Source organism: Onychomys torridus, chromosome 13 (genome assembly GCF_903995425.1).
Source record: "Onychomys torridus chromosome 13, mOncTor1.1, whole genome shotgun sequence".
NCBI lineage: Eukaryota > Metazoa > Chordata > Mammalia > Rodentia > Cricetidae > Onychomys > Onychomys torridus.
In genome coordinates, this window is record NC_050455.1 from 50,904,702 (window position 1) to 50,928,824 (window position 24,123).

A 24,123-nucleotide genomic window follows, 5' to 3' on the forward strand; every position below is an offset into this window, starting at 1 on the left:
AGTTATGGTGGTTCAACACTGCAAAAGCCAGTTTAAGAGAGGTTTCTGAATAGAAAGTTAATCATCAACTAAACAATTCTGGAAACCAAGTACCGATGGGGAATGGCAGCAAGGGCCAGCACCTTCTACTCCTGCTACACTCAGGCACTGCTCTCCTGTGCGATGCTATCATATGCCCTTCTAGGGCTGACCTACCTAGAATGCAGTTCAAATGGTTCCAGTTCTAAAATCAGACAAATGTGAAGACAAACCATCTGCTACTTAAGTGGTGGTCCCTTTGTATTTTAAATCCAAATGAGCATGATCAAATTTTATATACGAATATTTACAGCTACATTAGCTCCAAAGTTTTCTAAAACTTCTAACTCTAGAACAAAAACCATAGGTGAAGACAAAACATACCTACGGGCGGCAGTGATGATGAGGTAACCAAGATCTACTTCAAGGGCATTCTTGCACGCCCCTAAAACAATAGTGTGCAGATTCCTAAAACCACCTGTGGAAAGAAAAAAAGAACACAAATTAGCATTTTTCTGACCTCAGTACTTTTGGTAAAGGAGATATGTCTTAGAAATAATTACTTGTTTATAAAAGTAAATGCTTTGTTTCTGCAACCAAATCACCTCAAGGTGAATTATTCCTAGTAGCTATTTCCCCAAACAGATACTCATTCTGAAAACACACTTTGAGCATTTGACAATTCAAGCCTTAAGACAAAGAAAATGCTGGAAACCCATGAGAGAAGTAAAGAAGGACGGCTGTTTCCCGGGCAAATCCTGAACCTCCAGTGTATCACAGAATATGACAGTACTACTTCAATTCATTTTTCATGTGTCTTTTCAAATTTTGTTGTAATTAATGAACTGTGTATGTGTGTGTAATGGTACACACAGCCATGTGGTAGCCAGAGGTTACTTTATTTCTCTTCACTTTATGTTTTAAAACAAAATCTCAGTGAAACTAGAATTTACCATTTCGGCTTCATGGGCTGCCCATCCACCTGCCTGCCTCTGCCTCCTAGTACTGGGGTTACAGATGCATGTTGCTTGTGTAACATAAGCCTGCATATTGGGGCAGGTCCAGCTTGTTCATGTAGCAAACACTTTACTCACAGAGACATCTCTCCTATATTCCGTTTCTAAAATGTGTATTACATATCAAAAGGGAAGGGCAGCAGACAAAAATCATTAATGTATAGATCAATGAATTTTGCTTGAACACAAAATCACTGAGCATATACACTTTTGTGTCTGGCCTCTTTAACTCTGCCAAGTGACTCATCCACATTGCTGTTGGTGGCTCTCAGTTTGCTCCTTTGCATTGTGCAGAACAGTATATGACTATGTCACATTTTAATTATCTATCCTATGGATGATCGGTGTCTGGGCTATCCTATTTGGGGGTCTATTAGCAGCAATGCTTCTATAAACAATCTCACATGTATTTCTGAGTAAACATGAATTCTTTTCTGTTGGGTTTAAAGCTTATGTGTATGGTCAATGTCAGCTGATAATGTCTACCAGCATTTTAACGTGCTTCTATTAACTTCCACTCTCAGCACTGCCTTGCTGGTGCACAACCTGGCCAACACTACTGTCTTCCATATTAGTCACCTCGGTGCTTGTGCTTCCTAAGTCTTGTGAAATGTTATCATCTTTCTCGTGTTGACAGTCGAATGGATTAACTCCTATGTGAAGACTTTTGTTATTAGTCCTTTCCCAGTTTTTCAACTAGAACGCTGCTTTTTTCTTACTTTCAAGACTTTCCTTATATAGTCTCCTTAGGCAAGCAAACTGTTGGAGGCCTGTACTCCAGAGTTCTTCCCTCTGCACGCAGACTGCCTTATCACTCTCAATGAAGCCTTTCGAGGCCACGCCTGTCCACTCCCTTCAGGCCGTCCCTCCGACGGACGGCCGCCGGGATCTTGTTCATCCACTAGAATAAGATGCAAGGAATGATGGTGATCTGGAGGCAGCCTCCTCCCATCTAAGATTTACTGCAATGCAGGGAACTCATCACAGACTTGACGAGGTGACAAAATGTCTTCAATATGCTTTAGCAGTATTAACCACTTCTATGTTATCAATGTTACTGGAGGATTTTCAACTGTAGTATTTTTTTCATTTTACTTTTCTTTTCCATCTTACTTTATTAATAATTTATATTAACTAAATTTCTACTTTTAGTTACTAATTATCCAGGTCAATTTTTTTCCTTAGCAATGAAATGATTAGCATTCTGTTAGTTCCTTCTGTCCTGCAGCTAAGGGATGTTAAGAGTGAGTATTTTTGCTTTCAAGAGTTGTCATCTGACAGATGAATCTAATGTCTAGGTACCAGACATGAAAAACTTCTATACACTGTAATAATAAATACCAGACACATCAGCATCACTATAGCCTGAGTTTTTTTAGAGGCCTGACATGTCCACATCATAGAGTATCTCTCCTCAAAGGGCATGGAATTGGGTCAGCAGTTCTAAGATATAACAGAAGATATTATCTAGTTACCAGGCAACAAATAACCAACCAGAAACCAGCCTTATCACCCTTCTATTTCTCTCAGGGGTTAACGTGCATGAAAAGGCAAAGAATATTAGCCTATGCTCATGGACGTGTATCACCATCAAACATACCATGAAGAAAGCAAAGACAATTATGTAAGCATTATTTTTTTTAAAAGTAAGAAGCTACTAAATAAAGCCTAAAAGAAATAGAAGCTAGTTTTCAAAACTGCTTTCTAACTAAGGGAAATGAACACCTGATCTCCAGCTGTCTTCAACCACATGTTGGATGAGACCGCCCAGGAAAGGAACTCGAACCATTTCCAAGTGTTCCAAGTTCCGGGCAGACGCCAGACCTGTTACCAAGGGCACATACTTCAAGGAATTTGTCGGTCCTGGAAAAAGTAAACAACAGCAAATCTTAATGTAATAAATTCTTTTCAAAGATGAATTTTTCAAATCAGCAAGTAAAATGAGTAACCTATAAGCCTTCTGTGTTAAACAATGTCAAGATATACAGTATGTTTTGTAAATACACTTAAGTCTCAATAATTTTCATTTCAAAATAAAAAATGGGAACAAAATTTCAAGAGGAAAATTTGTTCCTTCACTCAAATGAGCATCTCTATTATTTCAGTATCTCTTTGTGTTCAGTAGTGTGTTAGATCCTAGGAAAGATCCCCAAAAGCAACAGCCTTATCTAGTAAAAGATTTCCAAAGGAGAGGCAGCATATAAATAATTCAAAAAGGATAAAAAGGTCAAATATAAAGTACCAAAGTAAGGCATACTACACTAAATAAAAAGGAAGAAAGAAGAGAGAGGTATGTCAGGAAAAGTGGACCCTGAAGAACATGTATAAGCCGAAAAGACACACATGTCTCGGGGTAAGGAAAGTGTAACATAAGGTGACCTCAGGGGAAGCTGCACATCTGTGGAGTCAGTAAACTGGCAGATGTGAGCACAAAGAGGGTCAGAAAGGAGTCTGTGGAAGGGTAAACACACCTCAAATGCCAACAGCAGACCGGGTACTAAGGGCTCTTTGTTCAGTCAAGTAACATCATAAAAAACAGCTTAAGGTGGAATAACTTTACCAATGTTTAGGAAACCACAGACTAAAAAAAACTGAAATCTGTTAAAACAATCGAATGGACTGAAACCTGAGCTTTCATAAAACTCAAGATAGGCTATACTTCTTTTATTTGCTAAGGTTGATTATGTTTCTACTGTCCACAAAACAAAAGATACGCTTCATTCACAAATGTAGACAGCACCAACGTATTTTCAGTGCAGAAGCAGAGCTTGCCAGGCCGTTCTCAGAACAGCGGATGCTGTCAAGCCTAGCTGTATAGCATTACCTGCACAGTTCCTCATGACGAAGGTTCTAAGGCTGATGCACAGGAAATCTTTAAACGGCTGTGCCTTCGTGAGTCTCACCCACTTCATGTACAGGTGCCTTAGCATCGGGATGCAGGGGATTTCAGGAACATTGACCCCTGAACAAAAGAACAGATCGTGACAAAAACACTCAGCACTTTCGATACAGTATGTTCAAGAGTCTAGTTTTCAATTGGCAATCTATCCTTCAAGGAGATCTATAACATAATTAAAGTCCACCAAGTTTGGTTTAAGTAAACAGGCTAGTAAAGAACTTTTCTGGAAACCATATTATAAATAATGGGACCTACAATCTACTTCTGTACTTAAAAACACACAACTCATAGCCATATCTTATAGGATGCAAAGTAAAAGTAAGTTTCTGAAAGCACAATTGTGAAGACGGAGATGCACAAATACTGCACGGCTGCCACTGGCCACTACTGTCCCATCAGTCAGAAAGAGAAATCTCTCAGCTAAAGCCAGCTGTTTCAGTACTATGGTTTGTAGTCAACAATACATTCAAGATACACCTTGAAGTCATTTCCACAATTATAGGGAATCTTAAGCATTTGTAAATATGTGGAATAAGCCAGCACAGCTTTGAGAACAAAATCTGACAGCTATTTATTTTAATACCTCAAAATGTTAAGGATATTTTATGCCTCTGATGAATCATATCCACAGAGAACTCAATTTGGAAGAGGGGAAGGGTATGCAATGGGGAGGTGTCAGCAGCTGTGGAAGAAGAAAAAGACTGATAACTCATGAATCCTAAATGGAAGGAGGTAGCTTCAGAAATGTGTTCCAACCATCAAAACCCTGTGTGTTAGACAAAGCCTGAGAAAAACATAAGGGTCCAGGGGGATGGTACTTAACAAATAGTAGCTGGGAAATGAACATGACATTGTTATTCTCCAGACTGCTAACAAGAACAGCTAAACAAAGTGAAATCACACAATTTCAAACTGGTTGGCTCTTTAAAAGATAAGTTCTGAAGAATGCCCCTACTATCACTTCCGTGGATTACTCCTGAAGCTTAGTTTTGACTATGTAAACACACCATACAGCAACAAATGGGAAGTAAAAATGGGGTAAGACCAAAGGAAGACAATCAGACCAAGAAGCAAAGAATCCACAAGTTAAACTTAGTGTCCACCACAAGGGCGGCACTGCTGGCGGTGATGAGAGCCAAGGGCAAGGCCACAAAGACCCACAGACAGTTATCTGACCTCAGTCCTATTTCCTGACAAATTTAGCCTAGAAACAAAGGATAATGCGTATTTCTTCACATTCCCACCATACATACAGTTAGTACAAAGCTATGAGTCAATCATACAATTCATTCATTTCAGAAAAACTTGCCACATACTTATATTAGCAGTTAACTAGTGCAGGCACTATGGAAAATGTGAAGATATAAAAATGTACTACATAACGGTTACATTATAAACTTCAGATATTACAGAAGCAGAACCTCTTTATCACCTAAAAATCCAGACACTCAAATCCTTACTCAGACTTACTCAACAATCTTACAGTAAGAGGAGACTTTATTGTCCTTCTATACTCATGCACATAGACTTAAGCCCTATCTCATATCATCCCACAGGTCCTCCTATGATTATCTAACCCTATTTTAGAAATTTTTATCCTCAGAATATCCCCAATATGTGGAGTCATTTTTGGAATATAGCATATAATCAATACAAACATTAATAGAATATTAAAATATAAACTTAAAATATTAATAAAATATGAAACAAAGTATTTTGGCTGAGGATATGGCTCAGCTGATGACAGTACTTGCCTAACATGCATAAAGACCTACCCAGACTTCATCTTTGTCCGATACCACATAAAACTGGGCATTTAGTGTATGCATAACCCAAGTACTTGGGAAGTAGAGGCAGGAGGATAATAATTCAGGGTCATCCTTAGCTATCTAATGAGTTTGAGGCCAGTTTGAGCAGTTTGAGTTACATAACACTCTGTCTGAAAATAAAAAAAAATCAGAAAAATAAACTGTCAGACAGTATTAATAAGGAGCCCTCAAAAGTCTCTGCACAGACTAAGTCAAAGACAAAAAGTTAAACTTGATAAAATACCTGCCCTTGTTGAAAATAAGGTGAATTAATTTTAAAGAGCACGCACATGGAGAAAGCACACACAATGATGCAGATAAAGCATTTCTGGAAAAGACCACACCATCACATCCATTCATTCATTCATTCATCCATCCATCCATCTATTTGTTTGTTTGTTTCTTTATTTGGATTTTCAAGACAGGGTTTCTTTGTGTAACAGCCCTGGCTGCTGTCCTGGAACTCACTCTGTAGACCAGGCTGGCCTCGAACTCACAGAGATCCCTCTGCCTCTGTCTCCCCTGAGTGCTGGGATTAAAGGTGTGTGCTACTGCTGCCCGGTCTCCATCACCATTTTTTAGAGGAAAAAGGTAAGAGGCAGAATGTTCATTCTAATGACTCTAGATTAAAGAACATGGTAATTTCTAACAAGTATCTAGGGTTTTATAATGTTCTAGATTGAGGTTTAAAGGCACTAGCTATGTCTGCCTGTTTAAATTTATGTAAATTACCTGGGCATGGTGGTGTGCCCCTGTAATGCCAACATTCAGGAGCTAGAAGGACAAAGATGGATAGAGCGCTCATGGTCAACCTGAGCTACACAGAAGATCCTGACTCGATTAATCAGAAGGAATTGAAATCACTTTTGAAAGTGTAGTTCCTTAGTGTCAGTAGCTAGGATGAGTCCAGGAGTACAGTAAACACAGCCCATGGCTTAGTGTGGAAAGGCGCTTCTCTTGCAGTGAGTGCACTTGCCATGCAAACTTGGTGACCTAAGTTCCAGATGGAAAGAGAGAACTAACTACATACACTTGCCCTTTAACCTTCACCTGTGCACCATGGCACACACACAACACATACAAACACAACAATTAAATAAAATTCCTCCTCTCAGAAAGTCATACTGGAGATCCCTCCTCTAAAGAGCAAAATCAGAGTAAAGGCAGGATTCTAGCTTCTTGGAAAAACACACAAAAATAAACCTTCCAAACTGTCTTCCACATGGCAACAGACTGCTTGAAAAGCAACATTTCCCCTTGAGAGATCTTTAACTAATGGAAAATCTGAGCTTTCACATAAATCTCACAAGCACGTCTTTTTCTACAACCAGTCAATAACATGATCCTTAAAATTTCCTAACTGTTTCAGTGAATATTCACTTACACAGTGTTTTAAGGTATGACAAGTGAACCAGAAAGCAGGTACTCACCAACTAAATGCAAAGTTTGGATTTTGGCTCCTATGGGGATTTTCAGTTTATTTTCAGGAGGAATTGGAAATGCTCCATTACGATTACGAAATTTCCCCAAAATATGAACATGCGGCATATATGTCCAAATGGATTCTACCAACTCCAAATGAGATGTTTCTACACCCTAGAAAATAACACCATGGCAAGCATAAGGAAGGCTTTCATTTCGTATCCAACATGTTTCTTTCTGTACAAGATACTGACCATGCAGTAGAACTTAAGACAAAGTTTGTTAAGTGTGCAGTCTGCATGTGAGTAAGGCTCATGGTCCTCTCATCCACTAGTTCATCAACCAGCTGATGTTAAAATGCCCCACCCAGTGCACTTACCACCAAGTTTGGGCATGCTTGCAAAGCTTCCAGGACTCCTGGAATGCTGAAAGCCTCATGGCCCCTCACTCTTCGCCTCTCGAGATATCTAGGGTGAAGGCCATACAGCTGTTCAACATCTGGCATCTTCTTCAAAAGTGTGAGGAAACTGGAATCTGTGAAGCCTGAGAAGGTCAGAAGCATTTAGAACAGGAACATTGTTCATTCCTAAATATTTACTATGTACTTGTAAGATTTAATAAAAATTCAAACAGAAAAGGGTCCCTTTGAAAGTTCTATAAAGTTAATGCTACAGCTGAATAAGCTGTTACGACAGAAGATATGCTAGTCTCATTACATGGAAAATGTGTCACACGTACTACTTGCTCAAGATTCCACTGCATGTTTAGCATACTCCACAACTAAGGTTTTTCATCTACTGTGTCCTTTTACGTTCTGGGTACTGTCAAGGCATTTCAATCTTCACCTAACAACATATATTTAACCTAGATAATGTGGCTTTATAGAATGGAGGATGGTAAGGGACTACTGTTCACATTACCACCCAGTCTCCTATCCGAAAACCTCCAGGCTTCTGTAGAACACTAAAAGTACAAATAGGATGATACGGTCCTCACTTTGAAGAAATTCAACATCTCACCTAGTTACCATCCCAAACTAAGTTTACCCATTCTAACCATTCCCTTGCAATCACCCTCTTCTAGGTTTAGGTTGCTCTTCATTATTTCAGACAGTTGATTAAAAAAAAAAAAAAAGACAGAGGAAGCTGGCTAAGAAAACAAGAACAATCCAATGTGAGCAGATGCTGAGATGGTGAGAAACCGTGTATCTGGAAGGCCAGTTGTGCCTTGTAGCAGGAATTAACAAGATGCAAACAGACGGGCAGGATGTATTGGTTAAACATATGGAGACAAGTCACAGGCATGACATATTTTCTATTACTGGAGCCTCGGAAGGTATGTGACAATGTCAACAGTCTGCTCACTGATAACAAAAGATTAACTTTCCAACTAAACCAAAGTACTGAAGGTTTTTTTTTTTTTTTTTTTTTTTTTTTTAATGTTCTATCTGTATGGGGCTAATCTGGAGTGGCTGACTATAGAATCACAAAGGTAAATAGTAAGAGGCAGGCACAGTGGTGCAGCCTACAACCCTCAGCACTTGGGAGGTAGAGACAGAAGGGTCAAGAATTCAAGGCTAACCTCAGCCCACTTACATAGTAAGTTAAAAGTCAGCCTGGCCTACAAGCAAGCCTGTTTCAACAACAAAGTGAATACTAAGACATGACCACAGATATTACTTGCTCTCTATTATTACAATGGGTCCTATTATTCTCTTGTAGTGTTTACTGGATGAACCATTAAAAGTTAACTATTTTATATGTTTTCTCATTTTCTATCAACATAATGGATAAGGCAGGCTATCACCTCATGTACAAATAGAAAAATTGAAGAAGTAAATAGCAATGCTAGAGATCAAAATCTAATGTGAGCACTACAAATGTTAGCCTCTTTTTACTATAGATAGACTATAACTATCATAAATGGGGAGGAAAGTTGACTGAGATGGGATGTGACTCCAAAGAGATCACATATATGAGTCATGGGGTACTTCTAGCAAGATTCAGGGCTTTGGTTGGGCATGGTAGCAAATGCTTTTCATTTCAGTACCTGGGGCAGATATAGCTGAATCTCTGAATATAAGGTCAGTCATCTATTCAGTGAGTTCTACCAGCCAAGGCTACACAGTGAGAGCCGGTCTTAAAAACAGGATTCAGGGCTTAAACTCCAGAGAACAGGCCAGTGTAGCCTTACACACATTTAATGTGATCTTCTCCTAGGCTACAGATTGTATTCTTCCATTTTCTTTTTTATTCGCTGCAGAAATGAAAAGCTTTGGGCTCTCAGGTATTTATTACAGTTTGAAAATTGGCCATGTGCACACAGATTCTTCCCTAATATGGTGAGAGCCATGATGTTAATGCTAAGCTTGGAGCACACAGGAGCTGTGCTGTCCTCCAGAATCCTGCTTTCAGCCTCTGGTAAAGCAGATCTAACACAGAATGACATAACTATTCTTATGCTGCCTTGACTGATTTCCTGCCTACTATAAAGCCCCACTGTCTAGAATCAGATGAACACTTTCCCTTCAAAGTGCTTCCTAAGTAACTACAGACAACTGTGTTTTGTTTCCTTTAAGCTGAGTTCTAGCCTGGCATTGCAACATTCTTTTCAAGAACGAACATGTTGGCAACTACTGTGTATGGATGAGTTCCGAGACTCCTCCAAGGACAGCACCACATCTGCACGAAGGCACTCTAGAGGAAGCTGTTCTGTCCGTCCAGGAGAATGCAACACGGTATCCACAGCCTTCCATTTCTGTGTTTTTGGTAAGACTTCCTTTGTCAGCCTCAGACTCAATCCCTATTCAAAGTCTTATAGTCTGAATATTATTTTTTAAAAGCATGATTTTAAAAGGCTCTAATTAATAGCAATAGCAAAGAATAGTAATTAACAGACTCCTGCTAAATGAAAGGTAGCCCTTTTGTTATTTTAATAAGGATACAAACTAAGGACTTCTTTATGACAAATCCATCCATGTATACCAGAGATTTCCCATCATCTTTTGTCCTCTTTCTCCAGCTATACCCACTTATGCTCTCCCCTCCGAACAGTCCCTCCTGTTTTCATGTCATAAACTGGTTACGAGAGAGAGAGACAGACAGACAGACAGAGACAGAGACAGACAGACAGAGAGACAGACAGACAGAGACAGAGAGAGAGACAGAGAGACAGAGAGACAGAGAGGAAGGAAGGAAGGAAGGAAGGAAGGAAGGAAGGAAGGAAGGAAGAAAGGAAGGAAGGAAAGAAGGAAGGAATCACATTCTATGGGAAGGGTGCAAATGTCCCTCAAAGCTCTCTCTACTTACCACTTGGCATATATTCCCACCACCGCCCTGCACAAAGATCCACAACTCTGACAACTCTCAGGTACAGAGTAACTGCTTCCTTTAGCTTCCGAGAGAGACACTCCATGCACATGACATCCTGCAGGGGGAGGTACCTTTGTAATGGAAAGAAATATTAATCAAAGATGCATGCAGCTCCTCTCCCTCTACCATGCCCTACCCTTCAAATGATGTGAGGTATTAGGAACATCCGCAGCACTTTAAGGCAAACGTATGTAATGTCACTCAGCTTATTAATTATTTTAGATTATTTATTTTATTATTTTATGTGTATAAAAGTTTGCCTGCATGTATATATGTGCACAGTATGCACCCTGGTGACTTTGGAGTTCAGAAGAGGGAATTGGATCTCTTGAGACAGATGGTTGTGAGATACCATATGGGTGCTAGGAATCAAATCTGCACCCTCTGCAAGAGCCACAGGTGCTCTTGACTACTGAATCAACTCTGCAGTCCCCATTTGGCTTTTGAGTAAATATAGGCAAGTCAGCCAATACTCAAGTACCCAAGTGAAGTGCTCAGCTCTTTCCATGCAATAGCGCAGAAAACCTGCAACACTTCCCATAAGTTTTTGTGGACCAAAAAAACATTATGAAAGAAACATACCAAAAGACAAAAACGAGGCAAAGAAGAAGATGAAGAGAAGAAAGCTCAGCACGTGTCAAGGCACACTGCCCAGGGAAGGGAGGTGACAACAGCAATGGAGCCTTGAACACAGCCACATCGTGTGTCACTGCCATAGCATCTGTTCCCGGAGCCCGCTCAACTATCACTGCTCCTTGAAACGCCTTCCTCTCTCCGCCCACAAGCACATGTGCACTACGTTACAGCAGTGCGGTTGAGGTCCTTCCTGGGATGCCCTCTCTTCCCAACCTTCTCATCTCCTTCCTGAAACTCACAGCAGCCTGCTTCTCGCTCGTTTCTAGTAACACCAACATGCGTCTTAAAGAGCAGCGATGCTCGCTTTGTCTCCTAAAGCCCTACACACACACACACACACACACACACACACACACACACACACACACACACACACCCCAAGACTGGAGAGAGCTACCTTTGCCTCAGTGGAGACTGCATCACAACTGCATCAGAGGTATGCACCTGGCTGTTCTTTCTGCCATGCAGCCCTTGCTGTTTCTTCTTTCTCTTCTGCCATCCTGTCCCCAATCCTCTAGCTAACAGCTGCTGTGGCAAGGAGGCACCAGCTGCAGGGCTGCCTTCTGCCGCCACCATCTCCTAGATGAATCCTCAACATACTTCACTGGTTCCTTCAACTCCACCTATGTAACAAGCTCCGTAACTAAATTATCTTTGAAGTCCGGCTGAGCGTATCTTCTCATTTCTGCTGGAATCTTCCTCACTTATCAGCTAGGTGCTATGATTAAAAGTAGTGAAACTGCCTCAGAAAAGCTAAAGCTACAAAAATTCCTACAGCCAGTTAAGTGGGAAGAGTGACAATCACAACATTTGGCCGCTGACTCTAATCCCGAAGAACCACGCTGTTCTAAGAAGAGTCGATGCGTGAGTGTTGACTAGTTTTCCTACCACTGGCCCTGCTTCAAAGCTATTTAAATAGAGAGAATACAATCAAATGAAATTTCCACCAAAAACCACTCTTACTAGCCGTAACTCAATTAACTCTCTAGAACTCAAACAATTTTCAGACAATATATGACTACACATTATATATGCAATGAAAAACACTGAATTTGCTTTTTAAATCAAGTCTTATTCCATTCCAATATTTTTACTGTTATCCAAAGTATTTGCCTGAGTTAGTTTTATAAGCTCTAAGTAACTTTAAAAAATAAGTCAAGATTATTGTTTATCAAACTTTCCCTAGGAAGAAGAAATGTATGTTTTTCTGTGATAGATGAGGCTAAAATCTAGAGTTGAAAAGGCACACAGAAAGTGGGGTGGGGAGAGGCAGGGAATGGGTGCACACCAAAAACATTTATTTGAAAAATGGCATAATGGAACCTAATTTTTCATAAGTTAATAAAAACTGTATTATAAAAGTATGTAAGTACATTCTGCATCAACAAAGGTTTCTTTTAAGGGAGACCAACTTTTTTTGTCTCAAGGATAGAAAACTTCATAGGTAGGAATTTTTTCTAGGTAAACAATCTAAAATAATGGAAAACCTAGGGGCTTTGGAAATTTAATTACAATTATAAGTACAGAATAAAGAAAAAAACCACAAATGAACCATGTGTCAGACAAGGGAAATTCTAAGTATCGTGTCATATATACCATTAATAGAATAGAAAACAAAGACCAACACAGTAACTATGAAAAACATGCTGTAATATAAAAAGGGGAGAACAGAGTACATGATCATTAAACCACGTACCTATGCCTTACAATGTAATGAGTGCTTTGAAAACATGTTTTGCCACTGAATCCTAAAACTGGTCCATAGGTAGAGACTGGTGGACCAACGATGCTGACTTGGGTCTCTACTCTGTCTCTGAGTGGTATGGACAAAGATAAAGAATAAAAGAAAACAATGAAAAGAAAGGACAAAGGGTGAAAAGAAAAGAAAACATTTTCTTTCTTGCTTTAATGGTTCTAATAATGCAGCTCAGTAAAAAATACAATTTAAAAATTGTTTGGAGGCTGGGAAATGGCTCAACAGTTAAGAGCACCTGCTGTTCTTGCAAGACCCAGGTTTGACTCAGGAGATCCAACACGCTCTTCAGATTTCATGGGCACCAGGCACACATGTACTACACAGACACACATGCCACATGGCACACAGACAGACATGGCAGCAAAACACTAATACATATACAGTAAAAATAAATAAATCTAAAGGAAAAGCAAAAGCTTTATAAAACAAGTTTGCTCTTAGTTTTTACATTTCAGGTACATAAAAGTGAACCAAATAAAAATCTCACCTAAAAATATGACAAAGCACTTCATGTGACAGCTGATTCATATAGTCCTTCATTTCATCTGCTATTGTTTCCTCTGGGACTTCACTGTCCATCGGACACATCTTAACACTTTTCTTCCGTGGCCCCATACTGCTCTTAGTGTCCAGGAACAACTCTCTCCTGATTTTAGTTCACAAGACCTGAAAGGCAAACAGCATAGAGGAGTCTAAGGAGGAACAGCAAACTCCAACCCAAACTGTCCCTATTCCAAGTGACTTAAGATAATGCTCATTTGGAAGTACTGATGGCCAAAGGCCTTGAATACTGATATTACTACAACAACACACCATATTCAAATTTAGAAAAGTATTAATTTGTTCTATTCTAAAGACACAGAATATCTTTCCCCAAAGAACAGTTGAGATTATAAATATGAATTATTTAACATTATTTAATTATTTAACATTTAACAAGAATAAAGTCCTATTTTCTAATTTGTATTCTGGGACTTCCTACCCAACTGGTTCACTCAGTTTCTCCAGGCATCAATTTCCTCAGTTTGTAAAGTAAGATAATTAAATTAGGTAACAAACTGCTTCTGGCTAAGAGCTTATGATTCTAAACACGCATCCAAAATTAATGTATAAAGGGATGTCTGAAGTCACAGGAGTGAACTTTTCAGCTATCAACTTAAGTTGTCCCCACCTCTGTGTGCCATTGACACCGAGGAATTCAACATTTCATATGAGCTACCCACAACACAGCAGACACTCAAGGACTCTCATTTCTGATCTGCCACAAATCATCATTTTCAGAAGAGGATTCAGCCTTCTAAATTCTTCATTCTCCTACCTACAAAGTGAGGGAATAAAACTGTACCTTCTGTGAATAGAATAACATCAAACTATTGACGCGCTCCTTAAAAAAAAAACAACAACAAAAACATACGGAACTTGTAAGTCTGAAGGGAAAATTAACTTTTATAAGCATATCCATTTTGCTTATTTTAAAAGCTAGAGTACAGTAAATCTGTGACATCTGTGCTGTCCTCTTGGGGGCTGATGTATGTTAGCCACCTTATTATGACTATCTGACCACTGGTGATAGAACCTATGAAACCACCTACAAAAATCATACAAACCAGTTTCCGACTCTATCACACCCATTATTTTCCTGCTTATTGTCTCTCCTCCCCAACTGAAACTTCCCATGTCACAGCAGCACCTGAACCTGCTTCTCCTCCTTGGGTTCTGAAGTGATCCTCTGCTCTATGGTCACTCTTGTCTCCTCTGCCAGTTCCCCTAGAAGCCAGTTTTCTCACTGACCAACTATACCCATTCCTAAGGCTTCTGCTACCACAAATGCAAACACAACGTATAAGACACATTGTCCTCTACTGTGGGCCACCAAATTCCTAAATTATAAACCTTGACCATCCTAAACACACCCAGATCTCTTATGTTCCCTGACTACTCACGAGCTATCACCTATTTTTCCACAATACTATTCTTACCAGCATTCCCACTGGCTTCTGGGACTCTAGCAATCTTCATGTAGGCTTCTGTGACTAACAGCTTCTATGTGGGACCCAGCACAGTACCATCAGAACCTACAGCAAGCCAACCACAGCTCAGGCTTGCAGCTCAGGCAATTTGTTGAATAAATGCTTATCATACCACATTTCACACCAAAGCAACAGCCACCTTTTCAATACATTTCTGATTTCTTACTAAGTTAAAAAATTAAAATCAAAAGCAAGGTATAGACTAAGTCTCAAGCATGATTTTATCTAGATAAGAGTAAATGACAAATATGCCTGTTTTGACAAAATATTAACAGTGGTTACTTCTAGGAAATGAGAGCTGATATGAACACGAAAAAAGGAACTTTATTTTTTATTTCATATTCACCTCAATTATTTGAGATTTTCAGATTCATCGTGCTTATGGGAGTTCTTTAAACAATAAAAAAGGAACGGCAAGAATCAGTGTCCAAGGGACCATGGCTCCTAAAAAGTAAGGATCTTTTGAATCCAGCCTCAGCTGCGTTTCTAATCTCATCTTTCAGCCCTTACCTGTGACTCCCTGGTACACTCCAGTAGGACCAGCATCCAGCTAGACGGCTTTCTAAACATGGACTTTTCCTTTTATGTTATCAATTCTGGCTAGAACAGTCATATTCCTTTACTCTCCCCCACCTCCTCCTATTTCCTCTTCTTCCTAGTCTAGAAATCCATTAATTAGCCTTCAAAATCCAATTTAAATTTTAGTTGTTTTGTGAGAACGTCTCCTTTCATCTGAACTTTATGGACCATAACAAAATTCCACAGCTACTGTATAATAGCTAATGATCACACTTGTTGTTTCTGTTGCTGTTTTGCCAGGAAAGAGTCTTAATCTCACCTCCAAGCAACAAGTCTTCACTCATAATAAATCCACTATTCCATATGCATCCACTAATCATTTCACACTCCTACGAGCAGTTTGTTACCACAACATCCAAGAATGACATCAGTAAAACTACTAGAGTTTAGCCCAATAAAAATACATGTAACATCTATCTCCAGCATTCAAAGGCTCTAAAACACTGTTAACTCGTAGAGCCCAATTTACCTGGGGGCTGCCCAGATGTTCAGAACAATCCTCCAGGTACTGAACACATGCTTCAGATTGGAAGAGTTTTGACAGCCCTCAGATGACACGCTCCGGCCCTTCCTCCTTTCCCCTACTGCATCCACAGCACTTAAAGCACCTTCCTCTTATGATTGTATCTCCGATTATGCATTCTTATTTTGCAGTGCTCCTTCTGAGCCATATTTAGTAATCCCAGTGTTCCAGATATTTGTGTGGTAATACTTTCTTTGTGCTCTCACAAATAAAGCTTGCCTGGAGATCAGAAGGCAGAGCCAGCCACTAGTTAACCATAGAGGCCAGGCAGTGGTGGCTCACACCTTTCATCCCAGCACTTGAGAGGAGGAAGCAGGAAGAGCAGGAGTTCAAGGCCACTCTGGGCTACACAGGATTGATCCAGTCTAAAAGAGAAACAGAGCCGGGCAGCGGAGGCACATATCTTTGATCCCAGCACTTGGGATCTCAGGCCTTTAAACCCCACACTAGGGAGGTAGAGATAGGAAGTGATATGGCAGGGCAGAGAGAGGAATATAAGGTGGGAGGAGACAGGAGCCCAGCTCCCTTTCAGGCTGAGGATTCTGCAGAGGTAAGAAGTCTCTCTAGTGGCTGGCTGCTCGGCTTCTCTGATCTTTCAGCTTTCACCCCAATATCTGACTCCGGGTTTTTATTATTAAGACCAATTAGGATTCGCGCTACGTATTTGTCCCACATATACTTAAAATTCTAAATCAATTCATCTTAATATAATTAAGTTTACAAAATTTATTTGTTTAGAACTAAAACCTATAGAGATATATCATACAGAAGACAGGTGTGTCTGACAAGCCTATGAAAGTCTACTTAGTCTATAATCTGTATCTAAAACCAAAAACCAGTGACACAAAAGAAAAAAATATCCAAATTATCAAGACTCACAGGGTATTCACAGTTCTGACATTAGGCCTACAATTAAACATGTGTTCTTCTAATTACATACTTTTCAGGTAAGAAAGGCTGTAAGCTTTTGGTGAAGGGAAGACTTGAGATGACGCCTGGGTAAGAGACAGATCTTTACATCAGGAGGTTGAGAGGGAGGGCCCATAGCCAGGGGGAAGCCCTCCAATACAAGCAGGTACCTCTGGAAACATTTGTGAGAAAAAAATCTTCCTCACTAAAGGACTCCTCTATTTTTCCAGTGCATATTGACAAAAAATAACAGAGTTGTTGAACTCAACTGGGCATTGTCTCATTACATCAAATATCAGGCTGAGCTATACTGGGCATCTCCTGCATGTGAAGAAAACAAGCAATTCATGATACAAAAGCAGACTATCATGTTTTGCCTTCTCAGTAAGAGGGATTAAAAAGCAAGTAAGGATAGAAGGAAACTAGCCATGAACAGCCTTTATTTTCCTTTCTTCCCACCTTTCACAGCCCCATACCACTAAACATTCTGCTTCCCTGAAGAAATGCCAAGGTTTACGGAGTAGCAGGTTAAAAGAGAGAGTCGAGTTACCAGCAGAAGAAGAGATGAGTTGGAGGAGACCTTAGCGGAGTCACGAGGGTGAGGGACAGGTGACTACTAACACCACATAAACAGAAATATGTGAAGATGGTATTTTGAAATAACAAGCATTATTTCTAATGTTAACTACTTTTGAAAGCTCTGGTTGGCTCTGAACCTATCAGAAATGTCACTCTGACAGAAATGATAATCCCTGAATATTACAAGCTGAAGGGGCCCTCAGAGACTACCTAGTCACCCCTGTGGGTTACAAACTAGTCTGAGAATATGACAGTGGCACCTCTCTCCTACTCCCATGCCAACACAGTTACAAATAAACTTCCACAGGCTCTTTCAGATGAACAAAGAACCAGAGTGTCAATCGGGAAGTCACTTGTCACAGCACAGAAGACTCAAACTTCCCAGCCTATATAACATACCTTGTGATTGGCAGTCCTCAGCCACTACAGCTGTCTCTCCACATTCTGGAGCTACACCCCCTTGCCTAGAGATTGGGCTTCAGGATGCTCCCATTAGAATTCTGACTATACCATGCTTCACAAAGCTAGGCTTCCACACAGTAGCCCATAGCCACCTGGGTAGTCCGTTAGCATGCCACAGAAGCCTGTTTACCAGAGCTTAAGTACAGGAAGCTTCAATATTGTTTGGGCACCCCAAGCACAGTCTTAAGCCTGAGTTCTTTGCCAGTGCCCTTGAAACCAGTTCTTTCTAGAATATACTTTCTCTAAGGCTCCTCTCCTTCAGCCACGTCCTCAGCTAAAAGGACACTATAATAACCTGACAGATTTGTTTGGGTTGCTCCCCAAATTGTGCCTGGCTTAAGCTTTAATAGTCCAACATTCTTGTGCCTGTAATTAAGTTCTTTTAATTGTGTATTCCCATCATAAATTTTACTGAAAACGATGGTGCATAATTCTGAAATCACCTGTGCCTACAAACGTCTTACCTCCTGGACTCCTTCAAGCCCTTTGAATTGACAATCTTCCTCTGCCTGATTTACCTTGTCAGCATCTTTACCACAGCCTACTAATTAGGAAGGAGGACTCTGAACCACACAGTCGTTTCATACTAGTACTTCACAGAGAAGAGCTAAAGCAACTTAGGAAATTAGTCGAAAATGCAGGGAACTGAAGCAACATCTCGATCTGTATCTAATCAATGGTAATTCTCTTGAAATGAGTTCCTTTCTCTTGATTACTAGCATCTACTTACTCCTCCACCCCCCTCATTTATTCACTGTTTGGTAAGTACAAGGTGGCAGCAAAGTTTTTCCACGTGGCTTACCCTCAGAGATAATTCTTACTTCACTCATTCCCACTTACTAAGATCAAATGACTGATCACCGCCCTAAAAAACAAACATAAACATGGAACAGTCATCTCCTTCAAACATCCCAATGGTCTTACATTGCCAAGGTCTTTCTTGCCTGTGAGGTTTCTAATGCCTCTTTATTTTCTGTTGGCTTCAGTTTACATTACCTTGCAAATCACCTAATTAATATTCACAGGACATTTTATGTATCTACTATCTAGGATGTACGCTCTTGCCACAAAAGTGTCATTCATCCACCATACTTGTCTGATTTAGAGGAGGAGTGGGGGGCAAACCTACACTAATGAAAAGGGCAAGGAATCTATCTAGTTCAACCCTTTATTTTACAAATAATGAAAATGAGGACCAGAATGATATACTGTCTTGTTACTGAGGCAGAATGTACCATTTCTGAAGCACAGATCTAGGCCTTCAATTTCAACTCAAGACCAATTTTTACATCACCTAACTTTAGTGAAAACTAGTTTTCTCTTTCTCTGCTGTTATGTCCCTTTGTCAAAAGATAAAATGTGTACCACGGGCACACAACCATTTAAACACACACAGTGTTGTCTGAATTCTGCCTCTGGGGAGACATAAATCTCTCTTATGAGGCCCCAGTGACAAACTAGGATACAATTCCACCAAAGGTTACCCTAGGGAACTAATGTATTTATTAGGCTTACTTACAGAGCATGACCGAGGTGCTACTTACAGGAGCCTGGTATACTCAAAAGCAGCCAGACTGGCAAGTCTTCACCTGGCATGGATAACAGCTTCCTCACAGCTGTACCCATGGAGTTCTTCCTCCTTCAGCTAACCTTTCCATTCTATATACTTTAGTAACTCCCTACCAAGAGGCCATGTGCGATTAGGGCAGAATTACATACAAATGGACACGAGGTACAGGAAGCAGAGTCCTGAATCTCAGATGAGGGTCCTATGACCCATACTCCATCACCTCCTTCTATGAATGAGTGTCAACAGACAGCAGGCCCAATTGCAGGGTCTTCAGCAGGAAGCCATAGATGCTCTGATAAGGACAGGTGGCTGTTAAGCTTAGAGGATAGCGCTCTACAATATGCCCCGCAACACCCTTCTCCCAAACGCAGTACAACTGCAACATCACAAATTCTGAAGAGAGGGATGGAGTCTTTCCAGTCACCTAAAAATGGAATTCTCAAACCAAAGTTAAAATTACTAGAATAGATATTTTTCAGTCTGTACTGCATAGTATGTGCTTTCCATATTCCAATTTCTTCCACCTCCAGAAAAAAAAAAAAAAAAATAATCTTAGCTTTACAGAAACCCCATCTCATCTCCCATTTGTGACGGGGGGTGGGGGTTGGAAAGGCGATCGCAAGCCAGTGTCTTATCCAACATTTTGCTCTGACAGATGAGAAAATTCCAGGTTCAAAACAATGAGGGGAATCTGCCTAAAATATCCACCAAGTAAACAGCAACATTGGGACAAAAAACCAGTGTCTCCCATCTTGGACACGATGAATTAACGGCATCACACTAGAGCTACGTCCTCGGCGGGCCGGGAGCAGGCGTCCCTCAATTTACTGGCCTAAACGACTCAACATTAAAATCGTTGAATTTGTGACGCCCAGAGTGTGTGCCGGGGGAGGGGCCCAAGGTCCGGGCAAACCTCCCACTTCGTGGATGAAACCGAGACCCAGAGAAGGTGCTGCATGTCGGAATGGAGGGCTAGATGCCTTACAACTAAGGCCTGCAAGGCCAGAACTACATATTCAGACACTCCTTCCTCGGTCGCTCTAGGCCCCAAGAGTTCCAGAGCCCGAGAGTGAGGGTCTGGGCGGTGGGAGCCCCGGACCCCTCCACCTGCCCACAACCGCGCACCTCCACCTTCGCGACAGCCTCCCTGGCCGCGGCTCACTTACGCCGGCCCTCCGTCTGTTTTTGTGGTTGAGAGGGACCGAGAAGCGCGACAGACTCTTCCTGCCGCCCCCACCTCTGCACCGCTTCCGCTTCCGCCGGCTCTAGAGGCTTCGGAAATAGTGTCGTCGGGGGAGGGGCCTGGGCGGGACCCACTGTGGCCCTATTGAGTGTGGCTCCGTCCCGGCGAGGCAGCCATGTTCAATGTGGCGTTTCCTGAAGCTGATCAACCGGCCCTTCTTCCGGTGACGTAGAAGTTCCTCGCCGGAAATGCCGGAGATCTTTTGGCTTCGCTTCTGCGGAGCTGATAGTCTGTGTTCCTGGCTGTGCTCTGGCTCACCCTCGTCCTCATCTGCAGAATGAATAGGTGCAATAAAGATATTTCCCGCCAAAACTTATTTAACTAAAAATAGGACCCTCGTTTTCGAGGGGTGTGGATAAATGGAGGGGCGCAAGATGCTATTACTGCTTGTGTGATTTTGAGCGTTGTCTTTGCGTGTAAAAAGGTTTTCTATCAGTGTCTCATTAATAAACGAGACACGGGGCCTTTGACTTATGAGCAGAAGTCAGCTTGATGAGGTTTTTGTTTGTTTGTTGTTTTATAGCTAAATTGTCTTCGGATAGCTGTGGCAATGTCACAAAACTGGACTGAAATAGATTTTTAACGTACAGCTCCCTTTGCCAATGTGCTTATACGCCTGTAGCTAACATGAATGGCACTTAGCTCTCTCTAGGTATTCCATGGGTACAGAGTTCATGTACACAGGAATATTTTAACACTTAATTTGATGAGATACGGGGGGAGGGGTCGTCGGGGGAGTGAGGTATCTGTGCTGTGAGAGAACTAAATATGGCTTGCGGGACACCGTCTTTGATCTTCTCTTTCCCTTACTAAGGATCAGCACCCTGGCTGTAGCTTTTCTTTCTCACTCAGGATTCCATGTATCCCAGTTTGGAGCTCTTGGAGAAAAAAACAAAGCTTCATATATGTTCATAGTAACTTTCATGCTTCCTTTCTTGTCAATATATTTGGACTTCCAGTAAATAAGAGTAAACTCCTCCTGCCCCCATTTCCCAGGTTGTTCTGAATAATAAATAGGAATGAAATAATAAAGTCTATAGGGCCTGGCATAATACTGAAGACAGTAAAGTTTATCTTAGCACACTTGAGTTGTATCTTTAATTCCATTGGATATATTCTTTCATTTGGTGGCCTGTCTGTGCCTCCAAAAGCACAGCTATCGCTTCATAGGAAATAAATGATAGTTTATTCTGGAGCCAAGTATGAGTGACCATGGCCTGGGAACACATATGCAGGTCATCCCCCAAGCAACATGCCAATGTGTAATGGTTTCATGAAGTCTTCGTAGTAACAGAAAAAAGAAGATCATAAATCAAAACTTTTAAAATGCACTGGCAGAAACATCAGGTAGGTGAGTTATAATAAAGCTGTTATAAACCTCAGATGTTAGCTCATGACATTTTTACCCTTTGGTCGGTGGAAGATAGTGGTGTGTATGTACATTCCAAAGTGATTTAATGTTATAGCTATTACTTCATATAGAGTGACTACTTCTAACTCTAGGAAAGATGAGCCTTTAATAGCTCCCATCTGTGGACACTGTCTTCATCTGTTTTATTATATTGGTATTATACCTGATTTAGTTTGAAAACCCAAAGGGAAAGCCACATTATAAAAGAAAATGGATGATGATGTACTATTTCTCAAAACTTTAATGAGTGTCTTTTTATGTACCAACTGTTAGTAACACCAGTAGACATGACAGCAGACCTGTTAGAAATCAGAATTTTATTTTTAACCAAATATTAGTTTATATTTAATGGTTAGTCAGGAAAACAGAAGCAAAGAAACACAAGGTAATATGCAGCCATGCTTAGCAGGGTAGATCAGCTGAGCATCAGACAGAAACTCACAAACGATGTTTGAAGATGGATCTCAGCATAACCCCTCAGGTATGTTAGCAGTGAGGGGACAGAGACATAGCTTTATGTAGTCATCCTTAGCAGCCTGAGGAGTTTCCCTCAGTGCTAGAGAACTTAGTGCAGGCCAAACCAGGATTTGTGACTTTGAGGATGAAAGGAATTTTAGGACTAAATTAAATAACAAAGGCATTTTAAATGGAGGCTTAAGGATGAGGATTAAAAGAAAAAGGCACTCAAGAAAAAATATAAGACAGATCCAAGTGTGAGTAGAGCTTCCCAAAGTAGTGTGGCCTTTACAATGGGGATTTTTAGTACCTAAAATGGGCCAAAGTCCTCTCCTTTCATATATAATTTTGCTGTTAGGAAATGAAGAAATAAGACGTGAAGTCAGAGAAGATGAGAGTTAAGCATTGTTTTCAGAACTTACAAATGTATGCGTCTATAGTTTTAATCTCTAAGTTTTCTAATTTATTTTTATATCTCCTTTACACTTGTAGTTTTTAGAGCTATTATGATGAATTAGCAATTATAGCATTTTACATTCCAATTAAAGGAGGCTGCATGTTTGTGGGTGGAAAAAAAAAAAATACTGCCCAGGACTTTTCATTAAGTGTACAAAATAAACCAATTTGGAGGTAGTAAATGTTTCCCATTGAGAGGAATCGTACTTTTAGCCATATTTTTCTACTTTTTTTAAGATTGCAAATTGAATTAACACACCAATCAAACACAAAACCACCCCAAACATGCCCTCGTTGCTTAGATTCTGCATGGGAAAAGAGTCCAGAGGAAGTGAAAAAGAGAAGAGGAGGGGGACAAGAAGAGGAGACTCTTATTCAGTTCCATGAATAAACATTCAAAATAACCTCAGAGATCTGAAAGCAAACAAAAACTGAATGTTGAGTTAAAATTCTTTAAAAGCAAAATAGATAGCTGTAAAGCAAATACTTTGGAAGCAAATAAAACAAAAACAAACAAAAAAAAAGGTATCTATCAAACAAGTTCTTTAAATAACCAGCTCAGAATAATCAAATGGACTGTTAGTCCAAATCAAGAGAGAGCTGAGAAAGCCCCCAGAGAGCACTCACCACAGCCCACCGAGGAAAGAGCACCAAATGGCTTGTATGCAATAGGTCTATGCAGATACTTTGTTTCCAATACGTGACTCCTACTGTGAAAAGTGTACCTTTGGAGCTCCACACTGGGAGTCAAAACTACCAATACAAAAACAGTCCTCACCTCAAAGAAAAGCGAGAATTTATTCTGGAGCCAAATATGAGTGGTGATGGCTGGCCCAAAGAACATAGATTTTGGTTGCTCCAGATTCTCTGTTTGAATAGGTAGACATTTCGTGAACTTTTTACCATAACATGAAGAAGAACAGCCATAAATCAAGGCACCTTTCAAATATGTTGGTGGGTACACAGGATGGTTGGCTAA

General features: G+C 40.5%; 1 protein-coding gene across 3 annotated transcripts in view; it reads right to left on the minus strand.

Annotated features, from left to right (window-relative positions):
- The window catches only part of Fbxo38 (F-box protein 38), a 46,335-nt gene extending 25,517 nt beyond the window's left edge, over positions 1-20,818 (minus strand). For 2 of the 3 annotated variants that reach the window (XM_036204514.1, XM_036204511.1), the window contains exons 1-8: positions 20,704-20,818; positions 13,414-13,592; positions 10,472-10,605; positions 7,543-7,706; positions 7,172-7,337; positions 3,859-3,996; positions 2,760-2,897; positions 403-496 (exon numbers count right to left, since the gene is read on the minus strand). In XM_036204514.1, coding sequence (XP_036060407.1) covers positions 403-496; positions 2,760-2,897; positions 3,859-3,996; positions 7,172-7,337; positions 7,543-7,706; positions 10,472-10,605; positions 13,414-13,541 — 962 coding nt within the window. In that variant the 5' untranslated portion in view covers positions 13,542-13,592; positions 20,704-20,818. The remainder of the gene's footprint in view (positions 1-402; positions 497-2,759; positions 2,898-3,858; positions 3,997-7,171; positions 7,338-7,542; positions 7,707-10,471; positions 10,606-13,413; positions 13,593-20,703) is intronic. The other variant, XM_036204513.1, reaches the window with a different exon arrangement.
- Between the last annotated feature and the right edge of the window lie 3,305 nt (positions 20,819-24,123).